Source organism: Urocitellus parryii, chromosome 5 (genome assembly GCF_045843805.1).
Source record: "Urocitellus parryii isolate mUroPar1 chromosome 5, mUroPar1.hap1, whole genome shotgun sequence".
Taxonomy (NCBI): Eukaryota; Metazoa; Chordata; class Mammalia; order Rodentia; family Sciuridae; genus Urocitellus; species Urocitellus parryii.
In genome coordinates this window covers 51,716,083-51,741,015 of record NC_135535.1, presented here as the reverse complement: position 1 = coordinate 51,741,015, position 24,933 = coordinate 51,716,083, and the positions used below count along the sequence as shown (strand labels likewise).

Genomic DNA, 24,933 nt, shown 5'->3' with positions numbered 1-24,933 from the left:
CATATTCATTTTCCCTTTTTGTTGTTTGTACTAACTTCTGTGAATACTACAGAAGAACAGTTTACATGGTATGATTTACTGACTATCAAGAACTAATCATGGGCTGGGGGTCATGGGGTGGGTGGTAGAGCACATCCTGGGTTCCATTTCCAGCACAAAAACAACCAGAAACTAATCACCCCAATACCTGTCCCAAGTGTGGTGAGAGCAAGGGGAGATCTTTAATTCAAAACTAGTTTCTGGCCAGGTGTGGTGGTGCACGACTGTAATCCCAGTCGCTTGGGAGGTTGAGGAAGGTGAATTATGAGTTCAAAGCCAGCCTCAACAACGGCAAGGCACTAAGCAACTCAGTAAGACCCTGCCTCTAAATAAAATAATAAACAAACAAACAAACAAATAAATAAATAGGGCTGGGGAAGTGGCTCAGTGGTTGAGTGCCCCTGAGTTCAATCTCTTGTACTCCACCTCCAAAAAACAAACAAACAAACAAAAATACCTGGTTTCTGTACAAAACATGGGTGTAGATCTGTAGAGATTTTCACCTCTACATAATGCTCAGGAGTTTTCTATAAGCATTTAGCTCTTAGTGATTAAACTACTTGTTTACCTTTTTTTAAAAATTTGTTGATATCCCATTTCTCTGATATTGCTTTATTAAGAGGCTGTAACATCACAATTTTTAAAAATACACATTGTCAAATGAAGGATAATGGCCAGCATGTGTTTGTGACAGGAAAGAGACAGGAATGTCCACAGAGCAGAGAGGAGAGCTAGCCTCGACACAGAGCGCAAAGCCCTGAAGGGGAGCCCCCTTTCATGCTTATCTTAATTACTGTTCTTCTTTTAAATTGAAAAGATCAAAAACCAAAATCTGTTACAATTTGAGGACCATCTAATTTTAAAAAAATGTGTTTTTTGTTTTGTTTTGGCTAACAGAACCTCAAGTTATTGGGATATGTCTGCAAACACAGTTTCCAAAAATGATGTTTACTGGAAAGAATTGTTTAGGGTTACTTGTGGTATATGTATGCACGCATTTGATGGTAGTGGATGTGTGTTTGTTGGACTTCGAAGTGCTTGCTGAGTACTGTGGGAAATGTGGAAGGGATGTAAGAGTACTTATCACCTGGGTTATAAAGTTAAACTCATGTTAATGGGAAAGAGTGGGTGGTGACCACTAATGGGTTTAGGGTTTCTTTGTGGATTGATGGAAATGTTGTAAATTGAGATCATGGTGATGGTTACAAAAATTTGTGAATATATTAAAACTTTTCAGTTGTACTCTTATGTGGGCAAACTTTATGCTTTCTGATTTATATATCAGTCTGATGATGCTTTTAAAAGACTTTGTTAATAAGCAGTGATAAATTAGTAGTGCCTAAAAGATTTCAAAAGTGATTGTGATTTCTGCTTTCCTTTTTCATTCTTCTGATCTCCCAAAGCAGTTGTAATGAAAGACAAAGAACAGCAAACACTCTTATCTTCTGGTGGTGGGGAAATGCTGAGTGGCCCCAGATTTGCACAGTGAAAGTTGTTTACACAGCCTGAATCTGTAAGCTCAGAGATAAGGGAAATCCCTCCTGGTTGAAGCCCCACTTGGGCAAACCTTGCCAGAGAAATGGGCCCTTCTGCTTGTTTGAAGGAAAATCCAGGATTTCCTGGCTGGGTTCTTAGTTGTGAACCCTTTAGGCTGTCAGTAAAGTAAGAGTAAAGTTCTGTCACATGCAAGAAGAAAATGACCTTGAGAACATTATTCTGCATAATTAAGGCAGGCAAAAAAGGACAGATATTGTGTGGTTTCAAATATGAGGGACCAAAAATAGATTTATAGAGACAGAGCAGAATGGGGCTCTGGAAAATGCAGAGTTAGTGTTGAACCAGTGTATGGAGTCTCAGTTGGAGGAGATGAAGAAGTTCTGGAATGGTGGTAAAGGTGCCACACTCCTGTATGTACTTAATGCCACATACCATATGCTTAAAAATGGGTGATATGGTAACATTTATGTCGTTATGTTTAGCACTATATATTTTTAAAAGTAAGGAAAGAGAGGATGGACCAGGGTGTGGGGGTTCCCTACCCTGGGGATCCTTTCTGAAGGTCTTGCTTCTATTGCAGCCTTTGAGTTTGTGTGTGGGGTGCTGAGGGTGCTCCATGAGCCCTCACCTACACCACCTTTGTTCTTGTCACCCAAGGAGCATCTTCTGTGTTCCAGAAAAAGAGCCTTGGCACTGGGGCAGGATGCCCAAACTTTGGATTGGGCAAAGGGGAGGGGGAGAGGGGAGGAGAAATGGGGATAGGAAAGATGGTGGAATGAGATGGACATCATTACCCTAAGTACAGGTATGATTGCATAAATGGTGCGACTCTACATCGTGTACAACCAGAAAAATGAAAAATTGTGCTCCATTTGTGTACAATGAAACAAAATGCATTCTACTGTCATGTATAACTAATTAGAAAAAAAAAAGTGTGACCTTCAAGGTCCTCATCAGTCTGAAGGGAGTTATGAAAGAAACATTTGCTTTAGAAAACTGTCCTGTTGCATTGTGATTTTCTGTGCTGGAAGCATGGGTGGCATTATTTAGGTGGTATTTGAGTAGTGACCCTGAGATATCTGGAAACCTAATTTAAAGTAGGAAAATAAAAATGTTGATGTAACTTGGTACCTGCAGACATATTCTTGTAAAAGACAAGAAGGGTTTTAGAAGAACAAAAGGTGTCTAGACCCTAGAAACTTCCCGAAGCAGAGATCCACCTGTGTGCCAGAGGAGCCTAGGCTTTGGTGGGCAGCCCCTAGGGTGAGGTGAGCTATCTGATGACCTCTGATTCCTGGAGTGATGTCAGGAAGACAGCCAGATCCATAGGGAGTTGAAGGGCTAGTTGGAGGGGACCAAAGCAAAAGTGTTTTTACAAGGCACTCACTGCAGACAGGTTAGCAGGTTATGGAGAGGAACGTATCCTAGCTCAGGGGCCAGTGAAAAAGAGCCTGGAGATGGTTTTCAGCACATTCCATAGTCCTGTTAATGTTTTTTGGAGAGACAGTTTTCAGAGGCAGTGTCTTCATCTGTTAAATTCTTTACCGGTGAGAGGTGGAGTAAGAGGTGAATTGGGGTCAGGAAATGATATTTTTGGAACATTTTGAGATACAGAGTAATTTCCTGATAAGATTAGTTTTCTCCTAAGTGAAACTTGGACTGTGGTCATTCTTTTACTAATGAAAAAGTCAGAGCAAACTGGACAACCTTAGAAGACTTGGGTTCTTGGCTCTTATGCTGAATTCTGAGGCTGTGTCCTGAGGTGACTTTAAGGATAAGGGGATTAGTTTTTGTGGACTATCTTATTTTAGTTTGAGGTTTGTTTGTGAATTAATTTTTTTGTTTGTTCCTTAATTTTTCTGTCACTTTCCCACTTGGTTGGAGGTTGGTTGCTACAATTTAGAATACAGCAAAATTTGAAAGGAAATTTAGAAAAATCACACACTAAGAATTATTAGCCTAGTCAGGCATGGTGGTACACACCTATAATCCTACTTGGGAGGCCGAGACAGGAGGACTACAAGTTTGAGGCTAGACTGGGCCACTTAGTGAGACCCTGTCTCAAAATTTAATAAGGGCTGGGGATGTTACTCAATGGTAGAGCGCCCTGGGGTTCAACCCCCAGAATCATAAAACAACAACAAAAGCCCCTGACAGATTCTTTTTTTTTTTTTTTTAAGAAAAGGGAAAATAGAGAATAATTACACTAAATGTGATAATTTTTTTCTTTTCACTTGCTTATAATTTGTGATCATTGACCAGTAATATTCATGAGCCAATGTTATGGATACTTTAAAGTAAAAGGGACCTCATGGTGTTTAAGATGTGTGTAGTGAGTAGTTTATATTGGCCAGTATTGTGAGAAAACTGCTTCTGGAACCTGTTTTGGTGCTATTGGAGACAAATACAACTTCATGTTTCATAAGGAAGATCAGTATTTTGTCATGAATCTAATTTCTTGACCTTTAAGTAGAAGGTCACAAAATCTTAAAAAAAAAAAAAGTGATTCATTTGCCTTTTCACTTTAAAAGTAGGGAAATTTCTTTTTAAGGTAAAAATTTCCCTAATGACTAAAACAATATACACTCAATACAGAAAACTTGTAAATTTGGGAAGAAAAAAAAAGGAGAAGTTTGTGAAAAATCTCTTCTTTCAGGATAAGGGCTGGTTGTGCTTTCCCTCCAGGTGACAACCAGCAGAGCACCTGTAGCCCTCGCATTTGGAAGATTGGAAGGATTCCTGTGCTCTTCTCTCCCCATCTGCTTCCAGTCTTTTCCACAGAAGCACAAAGAGCTTTCCTTTTTAATTTGTTAACCACTTAGCTCTGTGATTCTGGTTCTAGGAATACCTTACCCATTGCTCCCAAGGCTTGTTTCTACTGAGTCTGGAGCTTGACAGTAGAAGGTGGTTGTAGAGGGTGGTGTGGCCCTTGCTCAGAGGCATTGGGCCAGATTATGGCTTCAGTCAAATGGCGGCTTAGGGGAAAATTGAAATTGCTTTGCTCATGTAAGTGCCAATAATGATTCTTAGTTAAAACTTTTGCATTTACCTGTGTGTGGCAGACTAAGGAAGAGTTCTCTTCCATAGTCTGCCACACACAGGTAAATAGAGTATTTGTATCTCAGTATATGGAGTATTTGTATCTCAGTTTAACAGTGGTGACTAAGTCACTTTAATGATAGGTCTCCATTGAAAATACACTCCCCACCACTCCCCATAGCCCTTAAAAGGCAGAGGTCCAGAATTAAAAGGTGTGAAGTCTTCTGTTGGTTATGGTATTTTGTGAGCAAAATCATCTTCTTATATCAGAAAAGTAGTGTAGTGGCAAGTTTTAGGAGCCACATGGGTCTTGGTTAGAATCTGAGTCCCTTTTGAAACCAGTTGTGTATAGTTTGGGCAGATTAATTGCTTGTCAGTTTTCTCATGTTCAAAGTAATTATTATTATCAATTTACCAGGTTCTTATGAAGGCTCAGATTAATATTATGTGTATCTAGCTCAAGATAGCTACTAAAATTCATTCCAACTAGTTTCACGTCTGTCAGAAATAGTTTATTCATTGTTTACTTTTAATATAGATTTTGAGAGCCTCTAGTCAGATTTTCCAGTTGATTTTACTGTTAGATTTTAAATCTAACATTATTGTTAAATACCAACCTCAGTAATGAACACTAATACTAGTAGCAATGATACGGATGCTGATGGTAGCCAGCAAACATTCCAGTGTTCCCCATGTGTTATCTGGTTACTCTGAACAAGGGCCTTCCGGGGCAGGTATGTTTATTAGGTTCATTTTGCTGAAAAGAAATGAGGTTTAAAGATTTAGGAAGTCGTGAAAGACAAAAGCTGTATTAAAAGATGACTTTTTTTCTTGGTCAAGATAATGTGAGTTGCACAGCCCTTGGAAATTGCTGGAAGGTAATGACATTAGGAACTTTCTTTTTGAAGAGATTCACATTTTCAGGGCAGAAGTCAAACCTGTTCCCCTGTTGCTACATCACCTCAGGGCCCTCTGAGTACTGACTGAATGGAATCCCAAAGGTCTAGTCTTCCTGGAAATTCTTGGGATGTCTCTAAATTTGCTTTCTTCTAAGTAGATCTGTTTACCTAGGAAATAACTGGATTACTGCTGTTATTCTGAGTTCCCACAGGAATGAGGGTCCAGCCTATAAGCTATGTTTTTTTTTTTTTTTGCAAAGAAAGAAATAAACTGAAAACTACATGAGATGGTTCTCCCAATGGATTCCTGATGTTGAGGCTCTCCTGGCAGCAGTGAACTGCTTAATAATTTAAACCTTTCGATACACCCAGTTATCTGTAAATAAAAAAAATTGAAATTTAGAATGCAACATTGCTTTTTTCCCCATTACATTTGTTCTTTCTGTTTCACTCTTTGAGTGTTGACATGTTAGTGAAACACAGAGAAAAGTTACATCAATTTCACAATGTTTTAAAGTAAGACAAAGATGACAACCTTGATTGGATCAACAAATATCCATGAAAGATTTTGGGGAGCACAGTGGGAACTCTGAATGTGAGATGGATATTGGATGATATTAAAGAATTACAATCCATTTTCTTAGGTATGGTAATCGTGGTTTGATTATGTAAGAATATGGCCTTATTCTTTTATTTGTTTGTTTGTGTTTTGATACTGGGATGCTTTGGCACTGAGCTACATCCCCAGCTCTTTTTATTTTTTATTTTGAGACAGGGTCTCACTAAGTTGCTGAGGCTGGCCTTGAGCCTGCGATCCTCTTACCTCGGCCTCCTGAGTCACTGTGATTATAGATGTGTGTCACTGCATCCAGCCTGAAAATGGCTTTATTCTTGAGATTCAGGCTTTAAGGGTGGAGGGGTATGAGAGAGTTCTGGAGCAGGGGTCTATATACAATTGAATACACAGCCTGTTTGAATCCAGCATCATCCAGTCACAGCAGTTATACACAGCTTAACTTAATTATCGTCATCTTAACGGCTTGCCTCTCAACCATTACTTCTGGCAAAATGCCAGGGGCCATTCCGACTCGGCTGTGGCTCTCAACAGGGATAGAGGGACATCAATCACATCTATGAGTTGGAAATGGATGTGCAAAAATGAAGCTCCCTCCTTCCATAGGGTTTGGAGTAAACCCATTGCAGGGCTGCCTCTGCCCTCACACAGCAACACACACAGTTTGTTTGAGGGAGGAGGGACTATTCCAAAGAAACCAGCCTTCACTGTCACCCTGTCCTTCCCCCAAAGATGAGCTCCTTGGGGGCAGGGTCTGCCTTAGAATCTGCCCAAAGTACAATGCAGGCTACCCAATAATCACTGTGGAATAAATGGGCGAACAATGTGACCAGCACAACTAGTGTAATGGCAGTGACCCTTTGTCCTTGTAGACTTGCCAGCTGGTGGGAACCCAAGGACAAGGGGCAGTCTGGTTCCTCCTGGGCATTTTCAGGAAAACGAAGTTGAATGGTAATATATCTGAAAAGAGTAGCAGGTTGCTGGCAGCACAGCCTCAGTCTCCAAGACTGATGTGTTTTTGCAGAAAATAGCAGGTGCCACTGCCTAGTGAAAGCCGAACTCTGTGGAACACCCCATTCTAAGCCCTGGAATTTGGTTCATTCTCAGGCTGGGCCAGTTGGAGAAGTTTTAAGAGGCTGGGTTGGGCTTGGGGCTGCTCTCCAGATATGAAATGTGGTTTAAGCCTATTCTTGGGCAGTATGGTGAAGGGACAGAAAACATACTGTTCCAAGCTGAATTTATGGCCTTTTGTTCATGTGTGTTTTGCATTGTTTAGTGTTTTTTTCCTCAAGATCTGCAGTGAGAGAAAGCAGCTGTAGTCAATGTTGTTTCTCTAGCATGAGGCAGATACTTATGGTGTAAGCTATGGAATGGAATTAGGTATGGAATGCTGATGTTTATTTTCTGTTTTAGGATGAAAGTAGTAAGGCATAAAGAATAAAAACCATTGCTAATTTAGACTTGAAATCCTTTTTTCTGTCTTGTCTTTCACTTGTTTTCTTTTGAAGTACTGAGGAGTTCAGAGTGGTTAACTGAAACAGACTCTAAAAATACCCTTCAGCAGCATGCTAAGTATTTTCTCTTTGTCTAAAATTAGCCACTTTGAGCTGTGTACTTTGTTTTTACCCTGATGGCTCCATTAGGTGCTCTGGTGGCTTCTTTCTGGGTTTCTGTGTGCTCTGGATAACCTGTCTTTTGCAGGAGAAGCCACAGAGCAGTTTGCAGGTTAGATGCCTCCTCCTCCAGGGATGTCTCAGTGTGACCTTACTGTGTCTTCTAGATCACCTACCTCTTTGTCCCCCCTTAGTGCCACTTCCCAAGTCTCCATGCCTGTGCTGTGTTCACTGTTGCATCCCAGTACCTCACACAACTGTTTGCTAAGCAGTTAGGTGCTTAACAGGTAATTTGTCAGAAGCCAAAATGGGTCCATTTACTAAGCAGAAGGAAAGGAAAATATTATGTCTACAAAGAGATTTGTCTTTTCACATGAAAATGAAGAAGGAAGTGGGGGCAGAAAAGCAAGAAAGTGAGAGCAAAGTAGTTGAGAGCACAGTGGCTCAGAAGTGTTATAGGGACGGGTGTGGAAGGAGGGTCAGGTGAGGAGGCTGCACAGATGGCCAGCCAGAGTGGGAGAGTAGAGCCAACCGAGACTTGCCTTTCTTCTGCATTGGACATTGCCAAGTCTTGTCTTTGTTTCAGAAACTGATCGGTGCTTTCAAAAAATGTTTACCCCATGGATGTGGTGACGCACATCTGTGGTCCCAGCTGCTTCTTCAATTTAGTGAAACTCTTGTCTCAAACATAAAAAGGTTTGGGGATGATCTCAGCGGTAGAGCGCCCCTGGGTTCAATCTTCAGTACTGCAAAAAAGGGGAAAAAATGCCTCGCTGTAGGGAACACAGGAGCACATTTATTTTTTGCAAGTAGTCTAGTTAACAGTTTTCATTTGTTAATTTCTGGGATAGTTTTTAGTCTGGCAAGTGCATACATGTTTTCTTTCTATTGTGAATTCGGGGCTGGATCGTGGCTTCTATTTTAATAGAATTTCTATCTTAGCTGTTTTCCCTTTTTTTCTTGGTGTTGAGATATTCAAGGAAGATCACATTTCATCCCGCTTTGCTGCCTGTGTTCTCTCATTTAGTGGAGAAGGAGACAGGAGTAAGGCAGATGGAGACCAAAATTTACCTTTTAACTCCCATAACAGATAAAGCCGATGTGGATAATGTGGCTGTTCCTGAGGCCCAGCTGCAGAGGTGCAGAGGACACCCCCATCTCCAGAGTCAGAGCAGACTGTTGGCCCCTAAAAGGTCAGAGGGAGGGGCTGGTTGTGACAGGGGCCTACTTTCTCCTTCAGACTCAGGATTCTTTTAGTTCTGCATTTCCAAGGAGAGGTAAGAACTCAGTGAGGTTCTATACTTTCTTAAAGTAACACATCGGCTGGCAACAGATTTTTCCTGGGCACTGAAGGCCATTTGGTGTGAGTAGAAAGGGCATAGTTTCGGAGTTGGCCACGCCTAGATTCATATTCTTCTTCTATGACCTTGCCCTTGATTTATGCATCTTTACAATGGGGTTAAGGTTTCCCCCTGAGGTTCTGGGTGCTTTACATAAGGTATAGTGTGAATGGTGCACTTCCTCAGAACCAGTGATGCAGATGTCACCCAGCCTGCCCAGGGTGCTTTCCTCTACTCCAGTCCTTTTGTTCTCAGCTCCATGGGGTTTGGAGCGTCAGGTGATTGGGGACTAGTTGTCAGTAGAGTGGGCTGTCGATGGTGACTTTTCAATTTGAATTTTTGGGAGGAAAAAAAATTGTTCTTAAAGAAGTAAATAAATCAGAAGAATTGAATGTATTATATCTTTCTTAGGACAACTTGGGTCATACCTGGAGTGGATTTTGTAGTCAGGGTTGAATAGTGTGGCCTGTTTAACCTTGAAAAGAACATCCTTTCAGGGTCTTTTTATTTTTTTAGTTCTGTTATTTTTATTTATGTATTGTGGGTATTGGGGATTGAACTCAGGGGTGCTTTACATGGTACCTATGTGGTACCTTTTTTGCACTTTGTTTTGAGACAGGGTCTTTTTTTTTTTTTTTTTTTTTTGAGAGAGAGAGAATTTTTAATATATATATATATTTTTTTTTTTAGTTATCTGCGGACACAACATCTTTGTTTGTATGTGGTGCTGAGGATCGAACCCGGGCCGCACGCATGCCAGGCGAGCGTGCTACCGCTTGAGCCACATCCCCAGCCCATTGAGACAGGGTCTTGATAAGTTGCTGAAGCTGGCTTCAAACTTGGGATCCTCCTGCATCAGCCTCCTAAATTGCAGAGATTACACCCATGCCCAGCTAAAGTTTAGTTTCGTTGTGCATGTTAGAGGACTCTATGAATGAATTCCTGGGGGAGGAAATTGGTGGCTTAAGTGAATAAACATAAAGACAAAACTTTCACATATATGTATAAGGGATCTGGTCCAGAACATGTAAAATCCTACCTTCTTTCTTGGTGTTTCCTTAGATGTCCTGGATAAAATAGCCTCTGTGTCCTCAGGGACACTTGCTGCAGGCAGTGGCACACGTGGGGAGAAGGATGTAGTGCTAAGCAGCGCTTTCCTGTGTTTAATTCTGTGCTGACCCTCCTCTTGGTGTCTGCCACTTGCTTCCTGTCCAGAGTTTTAGCTTGGAGTGAGGTCCAGCTGTGAAGCTGAGTCCTACATGTGCTACATGATTTAATTTAGCTTCTCTTTTTCTTCCTTCTGCTGCACATCAGCCTTTTGAGCAGGTTTGCAGTCCAGACCTGTAGCCGAGCCCTTCTCTGGGGTGGCTGCCTGGGCCTCCGACCCCAGCATGAGGAAAGGTGGAGCAGGCTTCCTCTCAGCCTTGGACTTCCTGTGCTTGCCACTGTGGAGGAAAAGGATCTGGAGGCCTTGTGAACCTTCAGGTTATACAAGTAACACTCTTGCACGAACAGAGACAATGTAAATTGTTGTAAGTTAAAAAAAAAAAAATACTGGCAGTTCAGTTTCCAGGGTAGTTGGAGGGTAGCTTTTAATTATAAATTGGTCAACTAATTGAGTGATGTTAAAAATCTACTTTCCTCTTGGCAACCCTTGTTAACAGTATTCTTATTAACTTTTCAATGGCCAGAGAAATCTGTTTTATTTCACAGATCACAGTGGCAGCCTCTCTTACCTAAGGGATCTCTGTTTTGCTCTTTCTGGCACCTTCTGTGTGTCAGTCTCTAAGGGCAGCCGGCTGTCAGTGTGGAGAATGCCCAGCCTTGCCCTGGTGGTGCCTCTGTTTATTTGGGGGTGGTAGTCGGCACATGAAAGTGGTCTGCTGGCAAAGCACTCAATGGCTTTGTGTTTATTTTTGTTTCCAGGGCTGCTTATTTTATTTTTTTATACATGAAAGCCTTCCTGCCTTTCCCAGATTTTATTTTTTGTTCCCTGATTAACTAAGTCATACAGACTCCAGAGACTTTTTTTGAATTTAGTAAAAATTTAGAAATTTAATTTAGAAAGAGGAGGAGGCACCCTCAGTCTCATCAACCAGACACAAACCACTGTCAGTGTTCAGCCTGTTTCCTTTCAGTTTTTCGGCTTTTCTTCTTCTTTTTTAAACATTCTTTGTCCTACAGAGTATATAGTTTCTTCCCTGATTTCTTTTTTCATTTCATTTAAAAACTCTTCTGTAAGCTTCATGTTAACAGCTCCTATATGGCCCATCTTAGGAGATGGCAGTATTTAGCCATTTCCTTAATGGTGGAAATATAGTCTTCTAAGTTTTAAATTAATTGTCTTTGGCTTTGGCCAGATTAGTAATTTCCTAATAAGTTGACAGGTATGTTACTACCCCACTCTACAAAATTCACATGGCTACTGTGTCTAAAGGACCAAGCCTCCATAAGCTGAATGGGTGGAGGGGAGGGCTGGACATCCCTGAATGTTGTGCTGTGGCCCATGGGCCACTCCTCCTCTTACTTGCTTGTCCTTACTGTCTTTGAATCCAACAGACCTAGGTACAAACCTCACTTGGCCCCCACTCACTGCATGTTCTCAGGCGAATTCATACTCTAAAGCTTTTTTTCCTTCTAGCAAAATAAGAGTAATCGTAGTACCCAGTTCTAGGGTCTTTTTTTTTTTTTTTTAAGTTGTAGGACACAATATCTTTATTTATTTCTATGTGGTGCTGAGGATGGAACCCAGTGCTTCATGTGTGTGAGACAAGCGCTTTACCACTGAGCTACAAACCCAGCCCAGTTGTAGGGTCTTTATGGGAATTTTTTGTAGGAATTTGGTTGGGTCATGGAGGGTGTGGGATGGTGTCTAGAGTATGGTGGTGACAAGTTCACCATGGGAACCTGATGCTGTCCCCATCCTACCTTGTGTCCCCTCCCAGGGATTTGGGTTGGCTGATCCTCCCCCATCCATTTGTGGAATAGGGATCAGATAGGAAAAGGAGGCAGAATAAGAAGAGGTGGAGTTGAGAAGACTTTTCTTTCCTTCTAAATGTAGAGAATTTCATGTTTCAGGTTGTGCCTGAGCCCTCAAAAGTCCGTGTGGGCTGGCATTAGGCCTCCTGGCTGGGGTTTGTGATGTGTCCAGGAACACCAGGCCTGGACATTCTCCCTGCAGAGGACCAGCCCAGCCCCCCTTCTTTCCACTTAGTTCTCTCTGTGAGCATTGCCTGTCCTCACTCTGTCCAGCGGGAGTTCCTGACATGCCTCCCCATGGCTTGCATGTTTCTCTGCCCACCCACACCAGAGCAGGAGGCCAGGAGGGGGTCTCTGGGAAATGTGCAGCTCTTGAAGGCCCTCATCCTCCTGGGTTTTATTTGAGTAGCTCTACTGTATGTTTTGATTATTTGACAGTATTTTTGCAACCTTGGTAGGAAGGAGGAAGGTGATTCCCTAGAGCTGCACTTTGGGAAGAAAGTGGTTCTAAAGTAGAGATGGCTGTGTAGATGTTCTCCATGGGGGGAGTTAGTTTTGTGCATGTGTCATTATCCTGATGATGGAGGGCAGTAGAGGTGCTTCTTTCTTGTTGCCTGTGGCAGAAGGAGTCCTGTACACTTTGTACTTAGGACATGCTTTTGAAGAACTAGAAACAGAGGCATCTTGAGAGGAGCATAGGGTGCTAGGGAGGGAATGGACCCTCTTCTGACTTTCAGATTTGTCTGTTAAAAAAAAAAATGCTTGGCTACGTGTGATGGTCCACACCTGTAATCCTAGCTACTCAAGAGGCTGAGGCAGGAGGGTCACACGTTTGAGGCCAGCAACTTAGTGAGACCCCCTTGTGAAACCCTCCCTCAAAATAAGAAGTAAAAAGGGCTCAGTGGTTGAGCTCCCTGGATTCAATCCCCAGTACTGGGAGTAGGGAAAAGCTGGTAGGGTTGGGGGTGTAGCTCAGCACTTGCTTAGCAGGACTGTTGACTATCTCCTTGTTCTTTGTGGTACCGCAGACTTCATATGGTACTAGTGCATGGTATGTAAACATGCTGGGCTGCTGTATTTATAATCCAGGCCCTGGAGGAGTTAAACCAGACTCTCTTTGGGCATGGTTATCCCATACAAGTTGCTGTCTCTACATTTTCAACTCCATTGCCTGAAAATACAGAGTTTAAGTTGATATAAACCTTTCTTCATGTGGTGGCAACTTAGACTCACAATTGTCAAGAAGGAAGACACCAAATCCTCTGTGGAACCTTTGAACCCTGGTGATAAGGGGTTGTCTTTTAGGTAAGCTTGCTTCAGATAATTTCCCTTGGGGTGATGGTCTACAGAAATTTCTGATTTTCTTAATACTGTTCTCCAAATTAAGTTTCTGTTGGCAAAGTGTCCACTTTTTGTTTGCAAACCTCTGCCCTTGACCTTCAGATTCCTGCTGTTGGTGGAGCTGGAATGACCTGGAACCTGCAGCGCTTCCCAGACTGCCCCACCTGCCTTCTTGGTCGCTGCAGCATTTCTCTCTGCTTCCTGTTGGGCTCACCTCAGAGGAGTCTTTTAGTGCCTTTCTCTGAACCTTCCCTTATCACTAGGGTTCAAAGATACGTAGAGGATTTGGCAGTCAGGAGACCTGACCTTAAATTCTGACATGACTAAAAGCCCCTGTGCCCCTGGACTTCGAGCCTCTGGAGCCACAGTTGTAATTGCTGTTAGCCAAAGAAAACACACGGCTGGGTGACCCTCAAGACCTCGACCAGAGAGAAGGTCTAATCTAGAATTTGAGGTGGTGTTATGTTGGGACTTGGCATTGTCTTGTTAGTCTCACTTCCTTCCTGACCTCCTTAGTAAACTCTTTTTTCCCCCCTAATTTTCTTAACATTCACTGGACTTACTTTATAGTATTTGCCTAGGGTAGTATTGCAGATGGAATAGGATATTAGAAAACTGACACCGAAAGGGACTGTAGTCCAAAGGTGTCTTTTAATAACAGGGAACTGAGCTCTTGAGGCCACGCCTTCCCTTGAAAACCTGAGAATCCACTGCTGCTTCCATTGACTGAGCCCACAGAGGAGGGCCTTGGTGAGAGTGCTGACTCACTGGTGGCCAAGTGCCTCATCTAATTCTCCAGGCTGATTCACTGGTTGTGGATGATGGCCCTGAGGCCTCTAATCATCTTTCCTCTCTTGCCTAGATCACCTAGATTTTGAAGAAAGTTAAGCCAGTTGTGAAATGTGTTACCTTTTAGAAATTAATAGCTTCTTAATTGACTTCCTTTTAAAACATGTCAAGATGGGATTCCTAAGTCTGAGTGTAATCTGGTATGCCTTGAGGTTGGGACCTCAAGCTGGGGCACTCTGGGGAGTCGGTCCACCTCCAAGTTTGTTTTCTGGCTCTAAACAAACGAGTGGCTGTTTGACTATTGGCACACGACCCAGTTTTAAAAGTGCAACCATATAGGGTATTGGTGGAGTGGTAACCCGGGGGTTTAAAAAGTGAGGTCATGGAAGGCTCAGATGAAGCTCTTTTAACGTGTATCACAACTGCAATTAATCTTATTAACATGCTGGGCCTGTGCCTGCTTTCACAGCCCTGGGTGAGCGAGGGTATTTAAGGGGCAAGCTCTGAAGGACTCTTGTTCTTTGATGATACAGATGGATAGCAGAAGCATATAAAATGTTGTATCTGATATTGTAAAGGCATCTTGTGAGCCTCTGAAGATTTACTCAGTTTTGATTCGCGAGCAAAAAACCTCCTGCGGATTGATAAGGCACACAGAAGAGGGTGGCTGGCAGATGCAGACTTGTGGCTGGGCTCCGTGACCAGATCAGAATCAGTTGATGGATGGCGCCCACCTCTCTGTCCAGCACCGGCCTAGTTTTAACAGAGTACTCTGGTTATAAAAGATTAAAAAAAAAAAAAAAAAAAACATGGTAGGGTAGTTGATAAGTAAAAGTAAACACAGGAGCCACAAGTTCTAGAGAGTGCCTGGAGCCAAACTGATGGTAGCATGGATGTTCCAACTGAGGGCTGCTGTGGTTAGGGTGGCTTCCTGGGTGGGTGGGATCTTGAACACAGAAGACCACAAGGAGAACAGCAGGAGGAGTTCAGCGTGTTCACTGGTGGGGCTGTGCGGTGGTGGGAGGGCAAGCAGGCAGTCTGTGGCACACTTTTTGAGTGTGCTCTTGTTCTTGTTTTTCTTTCTTGCTGGTGCACATAGGAGAAGGCTAGTGCAGACCTCCATCCTTATAAGGTTGCTGCTTAGTTCTATTCTTGCAGCCTATTTTTTGGAAGTCTTCTAAAATACCCATTTAAGCTCCCCTGGGTGTCCTCTTAGGTGTTGTTTAATAAGCAGGCTTGGGGACAAAGAAATTCCTTAAAATTGCCAAGTTCAACCGCTATGGTTTAGGTGTGTTAGTAACCCCCTAATGAATACAGCATCCATTCACTAAGTGAATAGCTAATAAGACCCAAAAAATAATGTGTCATTTGCTTGTAATTAATGAGCATCACATCTATACCATTATAATAAAGTTCATTTTCTTAAGGTTTCCTTGCTGTGTGTGCTTTTACTGGTTTCTTTTTCTTACTTTTTTTGGAGGGGGGTACTGGGCATTGAACCCAGGGGTGCTTAACCACTGAGCCACATCCCCAGCCCCCCCCCCTTTTTTTTTGAGAGAGGGTCTCACTAAGTTGCTTAGGGCCTCACTAAGTTGCTGAGGCTGGCTTTGAACTTGTGATCCTCCTGCCTCAGTCTCCCAAGCTGTTGGGATCATTGATGGGCATCCAGCTGCTTTTACTGGTTTCTTAACTGCAGAACTTCTTAGAGACTTTAGTATTTTGAGGAGCATTGGGAGTCTTGGGGGAGGCAAGCAAGAGGTTCAGCAGTGCCCTTGCTGTCCACAGACCATCTTGGAGGATCAGTGTCCGTGGAACACTGGAAAATGCGACTTCCCGCTGTTCTGCAGTGCTGTGCACATTGCCCTTGTCCTTTCTAGTTGCCCTGTTTTCCACTCATTTTTCCCACCCTGAAACAACGGGGAGGACAGGGATAGGAGGCAGCTGTGAGATTCCTCTTGTCCTTGGCAGTTGGAAGCATGAATATCATCCAGTAAGCCTACATGGCAGCATAGTAAGAGTTGCCTGCTTGTAAGCTGAATGCAGGCAATGTGAGCTCCTGCATCCTCACAGAAATGGAAATAAAGTACCAGCTCTATATTTTACCATTTTTAATATTTATTTATTTATTTATTTTTAGTTTTTGGCAGACATAACATCTTTGTTTGTATGTGGTGCTGAGGATTGAACCCGGGCCGCACGCATGCCAGGCGAGCGCGCTATGGCTTGAGCCACATCCCCAGCCCCTATTTTACCATCTTTAAAACAAAACAAAACAAAACAAAACCCCTCCCATCTGGCAGGGGAACAATCCCAGTGTAGAGTGGCCAGGATGAATCAGCATGCTGGGGCTGCCCTAGATAAGCACTGGGTATCCAGACATGGAGCCCCTATGGATTTTCAGATCGGTGCTATGAGAACACAATAGTGGGCAACATACTGTATTTTTAAGGCCACCATCAGCATCTCTGAGCACCCCGAAACGGCTCTTTTCATTTTTTCCTTCAGGAATAGAATTGGATTTGTGCTCTAGAACAGGTGTCTTTTCTCCTTAACATCCTGTTGTATGTTGTTTTCTGGTTGCTTTACTCTCTTTGTTCCTCATTTGCCTGTGTCCATTGTCGTCTAGAGTTACACTGTCCAGTGTAGTAATGAGGTTTAAAATTCAGTTCTTCATTTCAAAGGCTCAGAAGCCACACATGTGGTGGCTGGCACAGATACAGGACGTTGCTATTGTTGGGTAGCAGAAAATGCTGTTGTTGGGTAGCCTTGGTGTTTGTCGAGAACTTGATCCCTCCTTGAGAAAAACTTTCTGGGCCCCGTAGTGTTCTGCCTGCTTTGAGAATTTTTTGGAGAGTATGGTTCTGAAAGTGAAGAACTCTGGACAGTGAAGGTTGATACTAGGCTGTTCCCTGTGGCCTTTCTCATCCATATTTTCATTAGCATTGAGCAAGACATGATTCTGGCCTGAAGGACCATGGGGCACTTGACTACTGAGCCACGTTTCCAGCACACACACAACGCCCCCCACTCCTGCTTTTTAGTACCAGGGATTGAACTCAGGGGCACTCAACCACTGAGCCTCATCCCCAGCCCTGTTTTTTATTTTATCTAGAGACAGGGTCTTACTGAGTTTTTGATAAGGCTGGCTTTGAACTCTCAATCCTCCTGTCTCAGCCTTCTGAGCCACTGGAATTATAGGTGTGTGCCACTGCACCTGCCTCCAGCCCTTTTTATTTTTTATTTTGAAACAGGGTTTCACTAAGTTGCTTAGGCCCTTGCTAAATTGCAGAGGCTGGCATTGAACTTGGCAGCCCTCCTGCTTGAGCCTCCTGAGTTGCCAGGATCACAGGCACACCTCCCCACCCCCACCCCCCCACACCCAGCCCCCTTCTGTAGTCATCATATGGTCTCCTCTTCGAACACCTAAAAGTCTCCTTGGAAGAACTTCTTTTTTTTTCTTTTTTTCCTCATCCTGCGGATCATACTTTAAAATCTAGTTCAGGAGCATTTAACTTAAAGAAACACTTAGAAGTAGTTAACATGTCGACCCCCTCCAGACTGCTTGCACTTTGGCTCCTGGAGTTACTTGTTTACTGAACTCTGTAAACGCCTCATTGCAGGCCTGCATGGGGTTTGTGTGTAGGTCCCTCCCTGATTGCGGTAGAAAGATATTGCTGCCAGAGAATTATTATTTTTTTGGTTGGGTCCACAGTACCTTATTGGGTTTCCTTGTCAGAATAGGGCCTGGCAGGATGATGTGTAGTGGAGTCAGTACCTAGATTCAGTTCAGTTATTCAGTTCAGTTGGAGCTGGCCTTGAACTCCATTTGCAGGAGAGGCCCACTTGATGTTTAATCTGTGCGTTTACAAGACTGGAACTATTTTTTTTGTATCACACTGGGTACCCTAGTCTCTTGGGACATCAGTAGGCAACTGCTTGTTTCCAAAACTGGAGATGAGATTAAAAGTAGGAATTCATGATTTCTGAGTCTAGCCTGGAAAAAACAGCAACGGGTGTGGTAAGTTCATCCTTCTCTGCGGACACAGGCTGAACCCCAAATTCAGCTGCCCAAGCAGATGCAACCTGGAGCAGTGGGGCCTAAGGGCCAGGTGATGGCAGTACCTGCCGAGCATCTATTATGCCCCTGGCATCAGGCACTGTGCAGATAGTGTTCCTCACTTGGTCAGAAAATCTCTGTTTGGTCCCCCACCCCAACCCCTTCTTTCGAGACCTGTCAATAGCTTGCTGTTTCCTTCCTTCCTTCCATTGTTGATAATGGGACAGTGGGCCTTGTGTATCATAAGCAAACACTCCACCACGAAGATACATCCCCAGCCCTGCTTTATTTCTTGAAGAGGTCTGTGATGCAAAATAAAAAACCCCAAACATACACAAGGGGGTTCGGGTGGGGAGTAAGGCAAACTTTACCAGGCTGTCAGCCAAGAAGAGGCAGAGAGGCAGGAACTACAACTGTCTCTCTGAGCTTGAAGTGCTTGGCACAGAGCCTGGCCCCAGTAGGCACTCAGTAAATAGTTGTTGAATATGAGCTTATGTTATATCTTCTTACAGTTGTATAATTGTTTTGCATATTTTACAGAGATAAGAAGACAGGTTCAGAGAGGTTAAATAACTTGCCTTTGGTCGCACAGCTAAAACATGAGGGCCTTTTTGCACTTTGATCATAGAGCTAAAATGTGAGAACTGTGATTTTATTTTCTGTAGTGCTGGGCATGCCAGGCAAGCACTGTACCACTGAGCCACATCCCAGCCCTGTTGTTGCATATTTGTAATTGTCTTTACAGAAGAGTACAAGTAATTCTTAGGCCCTTTACCCAGGCTTGTTGGGTATATTCTTGGAAAGCCTGATTTGCCATCCTGTGGTAGCAGGCCATGCCTGCGCATTTATGAGGTACAGGGTGTGTCCCTTCTGAGAAAGTTTACTGGTTAAAAAAACAAACTGTGATGTGACCCCACCCAGGAACTAAAGCTAACCCAAGAGCAGCTCTTGAGCATTCACTAGCTGAAAATACGAGGAAAGAGTCTAGAGGTGGTAATTTTTGTAATTTTGCATGGAAGAACTCCTTCTCTGAGGAACTGGAGGTCGGGGAATATAAAACAAAACTGACTGAAACAAAGATGACTTGCAACCTGCCAAATAGACACTCAGGCATGGCGTCAGACCCTCCCTGGCTGCCAAGAACAATAACCAATGCATTATTCACGGATTGCTGCTCACTGTGCCATTTCCTCTCTAGCCTTGTAATGAAAGATTCATGCTCACTCTGAGTGTTTCATCTGTGCCACGCCTTCAGTACCACCTTTTAACCCTCGCCTCTCCTTGCATTCCCCCCTTTACCTCCTTTGCCCTTCTGGGTTAAAATCACCACCACCCCCATCTTCCTACCCATAACGACTGTATTCCAGAGAATTGCAGTTCTTACAAATGCTCAGTGTATTTGGAGGAAGGAGGATTCTTGCCCAGATTAGCTAAAAAGGGAGTTTTTTTTTTTTTTTTTTTTTTTTTTTTTTAAAGTTCGAACAATTTGGAGGTTTTCCAAGTTAGGGGTCTTTCTTTGGTTTGGAGGCTAACTGAAACCAGTGTCTTTAGCCCCAGGGCCTGAGCTGGCTTTTTCCTGCTGCCCAGACCTCCAAGGGCAGCTTGCTTGGTTATCACTTTGGAAGCATTCTCTTTTTGGCTTTCCTTGATGGTACTCAGCCTGTGCTGGGCGTAGACAGTAAGCAGTGTGAGGTGGGGTGGCATCTTCTTGCAAGGTCCCCTGCACTTAGGCAGGTGCCTGGCACGCAGCAGATGCTCAGCGAACATTTGCTGCATGAGTTGGCCTGCCAGCACGGCTTCACAGCCCTCTGGGCTCTAGCTGCTTTCCTGGGATTTACTTTCTTTTAATGATGAGATGTTTAGCCTGGAGAGGGTCCTGGAGATGCTTGGGTCCAGCTCTTTTCTGTTTCTGCTCCCTGCAGTTTGCTTGGTTTTGATTCTGACAAGAAGAGAGACTTGTTAGAAAAGAGTATCTCAGTTATCCACATATGAGTGATCCAGGAGAAGTTGCTCTTTCCAAACTGGCTGGCTCTTCTGACTTTTCTCAAGCTTCTAAAACTGTTGACTGTGGCCTGCTGATGTGGAGGGGGCGGGGCTTAAGGATGGATGCTAAGTTCAGTATTATCAGCAAAACCTGTAAAGAAGAATTAACAAGCTTTACTTAACTTTTTCTTTGCTCTTAATCTTAATACACAGCCTTCACCCCCTTTCCTTCTCTTCATTCTTAAGAGTTCTCACTTAGGTGAAGCCCTTAGGATGTGTGTTTGCTACGGTATACATGTAGTTAACTATTTGGGGTGTGTATGTGTGTGTGTTTGTGTGTGTGTGTGTGTGTGTGTGTGTTGGGAGGGGACCCTGGCCTTGCCTACCTCTAGTCCCAGTCCTCACGTGGAAGTTTTGCCTCTTTAATCACCGCAGTGAAAGCAGCATCAGATCTTTGCAGATGGATTCTTTATTAGACCAGGAAGTGCTGCGGAAGTGACTTACTCTAGTCTTTTCATTGGAAGGAAGTGAGAGAACCAGCTCAGAAAGGTTGGTAACCCCAGAGCCCTGTATGCTGGTGACAGACTAGGGGCTGGATCCTGGGTCTTGCTGGAGCAGTGTGCTTTCCACCCCACCTTCTCATGTCATATCGGTGACTGCACAAGTCCCTTATTGTTTTCTTTTAAGTACTCTGTCCTTTGTATTTGTGGAAACGTATCTGTGGATTCAACCAGCCAGTTGCATCATTAATAAAACATGTATAAACTTTTTTCTTGCCTTTATTTCCTAAACAATACATTATAACTGTTGACATAACATTTATATTGTGTTAGATATTATAAGTTATCAAGTAACCTGGTGTCACACATCTGTAATCCCAGTGACTTGGAAGGCTGAGGCAGGAGGAGTGCAAGTTCAGAGCCAGCCTCAGCAACCTAGTGAGGCCCTAAGCAATTTAGCGAGACTCTATTTCAAAGGAAAAAATAAAAAGGACAGGCAATGTGGCTCGGTGGTTAAGCACCCCTGGGTTTAGTCCCCAGTACCAAAACGAAACAAAACCAACAACAAAACCCACAGTACATTGTAACTGTTGACATAACATTTATATTGTATTCAGTATTGTAAGTGATCTGGTGATGATTTCAGGTATGAAGCAGGATAAGCAAAGGGTATATGCAAATACTATTCCATTTTGTATAAGGGACTTGAGCTTCTGAGGACTTTGGTATGAAGCGGGGAAGCATCCTGGAACCAATATGCTGCTGATCCTGAGGAACAATTGTGTATGTGTTGAAAGTCTTTGAATAGTTGTTAATACTTAAGAGACAAAGGCTACCTCATTTTCTTCTTTAGTGGTGGTCAGTAGGTGGCTAATTGTGGACTGGAAAGAGCAGAGCAAGCCAAGATGGGATACGTGTTTTAAATTTCCTTGGAAATAGTCACTGAAGTTTTTGAAAAGTTAAACCACAGCTTTCTTCTCCCCCCTAACCAGTGACACCAAAAATAAGATTTGTGCTGGGGTTTTCCATGAGCAAACAGAATGCTCTTAAGGGGCTTACAGTGATTCTCCAGTATTACCAGGCACATTGAACCCCCCAGACTTGCCAGGACAGTGCTGAAATGGAAAATGCTGAGATAATGTATAGTTAGGCATCCTCTTAGGGTCTAAAATCAAAGAACTTGAGACTCAGTGGCTCACAATTTCTTTTATACTCTATTCTCCATTCCTGCCCGCTGCGGGGTGGCCATTCCTGGTGTATTTATAACTTTAGCTCCCAGTGAGTAGATGGGAGCATGTTCTGCCTGGAGAATATCCAGTCTGGCTGAGCAGGCATATTTTCAAAATTCCTATTTTTTTGGGGGGTGCGGGGGAGCATGTTTGGGGAATATGAATTATCAGATTTTAATTGGTCTTCAAGATTTTTAGGTCCCCCTGTCTTTCAAAGTTGCTATTTAGGTTTGAATCTGATTGTGCAGCTTTTCTTTGAGTTTTCAAATGTTAACCTACACCAGAATCTTGGAGACCAGTTCAGTGCAAACAACAGAGGACCTGGATTAAAATGCAGCTTGGTCTGGTACTAGTGGGGTTGTCCTTGGATAAGCCACTTGACTGTAAATCTTCTCTTCTTATCTGCAACATGTGGATGCTGATTAGCTCATTCGGGAGAGGATTAAATGAGAAAACCCTTGTGGAGGTTCTTAGTGGTCTCAGTGGTTGGAGTTAGTGAGGGTTGTTGAGCCTTGAGGTCAGGCTTCAGGCAAGTTCTGCCACTTCCACTGAACAGTTTCTTTCTTTTAGCAGGTTAATTTACTTCCTAGAACTTGATCTCATCTGGAAACTGGAGTAATAATGCCTACTTTGTTGCAGGGGGAGGGTGGTGGGGGGGTAGAGGGGAGTGAGGGGGGTTGTAGCTCAGTGGTGGAGTGCCTACATGGCATGCATGAGGCACTGGGTTCGATCCTCAGCACCACATAAAAACAAAATAATGTGTCCACCTAAAACTAAAGATACATAAATAAATATTTTAAAAAATAATGCCTACTTTGTTGGTTGTTGGGAGAATTAAATGTAATACGAGTTGAGTGCCTGGTATACGTGTCTTTGTGGTGGTCACAAAATACTACAGTTTGGCCATTCGTGACCACATATTAGCTACTGCATAATGTCATGCACTGGTTGAGCTTTTTAGACAATGAATTCTTCACAGTATTAATGAATTCTTCAAGGTGTGGGAAGGTGAGGGTAGATGAGATTGGAGTGGAGGTGGGAGTGGGTAGATGGAGTCATGCTCCTTGTTCTTGGCATAGGGATTTGTTTGGAAGACAAATTACCTTCTGTTAGTTGTATATAGTTTGACGGGTCAGTGATTAGTGCTGATTAATAAATACCTACTAACTACTGTACTTTTGTGGATACCTTAGAGCTCTTAAGATCCTAATGTTCACAGAATTTGCTAAAGAGAAGCTTTTGGTGTATGTCTTTAAATATTGTTTAAAATAGAAATGGCCAGATTAGGAGACTCTCTGGGGGAAGGATCTTTTTGTAGAAGGGAAATTTACAAAAACAGTTCTGCAAAATAATATTTAATGAAGTGTTGCTTTTAGCTTCTGACAGATTGTTTTACTTGCTATATGCCTTTGGAAGACTGTAGTCTGAGGAATAAGGACCATATTGGTGGATGAGACTGGAGAGTTAGGAAGAGAGAGAGAGAGAGAGAAAAGAATGTGTGTGTGTGTGTGTTTGAGATAAAGAGGGTAAAGTGCTCCCAGGTGCTCTTATGTGGAATATAAAAAGAATCCTGGCTTATCTGCATTTTTTCTATGATCATTAATGTGTGACATGGCTCTTGATTTTCTTTCTAGGATGTGGAGAAAGAGAAGGAAATTCACAATTACCTCAGCAAAGAGGAAATCAAAGAGAAAGTTCATAAATATAATTTAGCTGTCACAGACAAGTTGAAGATGACCTTGGTAAGTACCCCAATACTATTTAGGCTGTCACCTGTCTAAAAACAAATAGAAGTTGTTGGTGGTATAATCTATGTATTTTAAAATATTCAAATAGTATTTCGTATGCAGAATAGAAAGATAAGACTATTTCTGCAGCTTTCAAATTAAATCCGTATTTTGAAGTAGCTTTGTCTCAAAATCAGTGGTTAGGTTAACCTTAAAAAGATGAAATTTTGGGGCTGGGGTTGTGGCTTAGCGGTAGAATGCTCTCCTAGTGAGTGTGAGGTCCTGGGTTTAATCCTCAGCACCATATAAAAATAAATAAATAAAATAAAGGTATTCACAACTACAACTAAAAAGTAAATATTAAAAAAGGGTAAAATTTTATTTTAAAAGATATTGTGACCCCTTTCTTTTCCCCAAAGGATTTTCTAGATTATCTAATATATATAGAGAGATGGTAACCAGATTCTAATAAGACCTCAGGTATATTCTGTCTTGTGTAAAATAAGCATGAAAGTGTCAGGAAGATTTTGTTCCCATGGATTGAGTATGTTGAGCTAAGATGTTTTTCCCCTGGCTGTCAGTGTAAGATAGGTACATAATATTCAGCTTCCTATGTTGTTGTTACAGGCATCTACAAGGTTGCACCACACTGTTTGATGTACCGTGGGGAGTGGGGATGTAGGAGGGAGGAGGTCAGGGCTTGGGGGTGATGAAACGGATCGACAGCAGAGCTACAGTATTCATGTTCCTCTAAAATGAACTGGCCTCTGTCCTCACTCACTGATTGCCCTCCCATCTGGCGACCTCCCTTGCAGCTCCTGCCATCCCTTGGTGCCACTTTCCAGGGCCCCTGAACCCCTGCCTCTCACTCTATTGCTTGCGAAGTGAGTTCATTAAAAGACAGATGGCCTGTTTTAAACAAATGAATTCAGGAACCCTTGGGAGGAGGAGCTTTTAACTGTGAAACCTTAATAAAGGATCCCATCCTGGTGGCAGTGTGCCCAAAAGTGGGGAGAGGAACAGATAATCCCAAGATTATTCTTCATTATTTCAATAATGATAGTTCTTTTTCAAACATTTTTCATCAAAGGAGAAAAGTTCCGCCTGCCATGGTTTTTGTATGTGGTGCTGGAGGATCGAACCCGGGCCGCACGCTTGCCAGGCGAGCGCGCTACCGCTTGAGCCACATCCCCAGCCCCCTGCCATGGTTTTTATTTCTTTCCCCATGGAGATTAAAGCAGATGCAAATATCCATATTCTTTCCAAGATAAAAAATTTTAAGTGTTGTACAATGCACGAACAAGGGAATTAGTGTTGCAGATTCATC

General features: G+C 42.9%; 1 protein-coding gene across 1 annotated transcript in view; it reads left to right on the top strand.

Moving 5' to 3' along the window:
• The window catches only part of Rassf3 (Ras association domain family member 3), a 65,807-nt gene that overhangs the window by 34,303 nt on the left and 6,571 nt on the right, over nucleotides 1-24,933 (top strand). Inside the window, exon 2 of the mRNA XM_026392968.2 lies at nucleotides 23,514-23,621. Within this exon, the coding sequence (XP_026248753.2) occupies nucleotides 23,514-23,621 (108 nt within the window). The remainder of the gene's footprint in view (nucleotides 1-23,513; nucleotides 23,622-24,933) is intronic.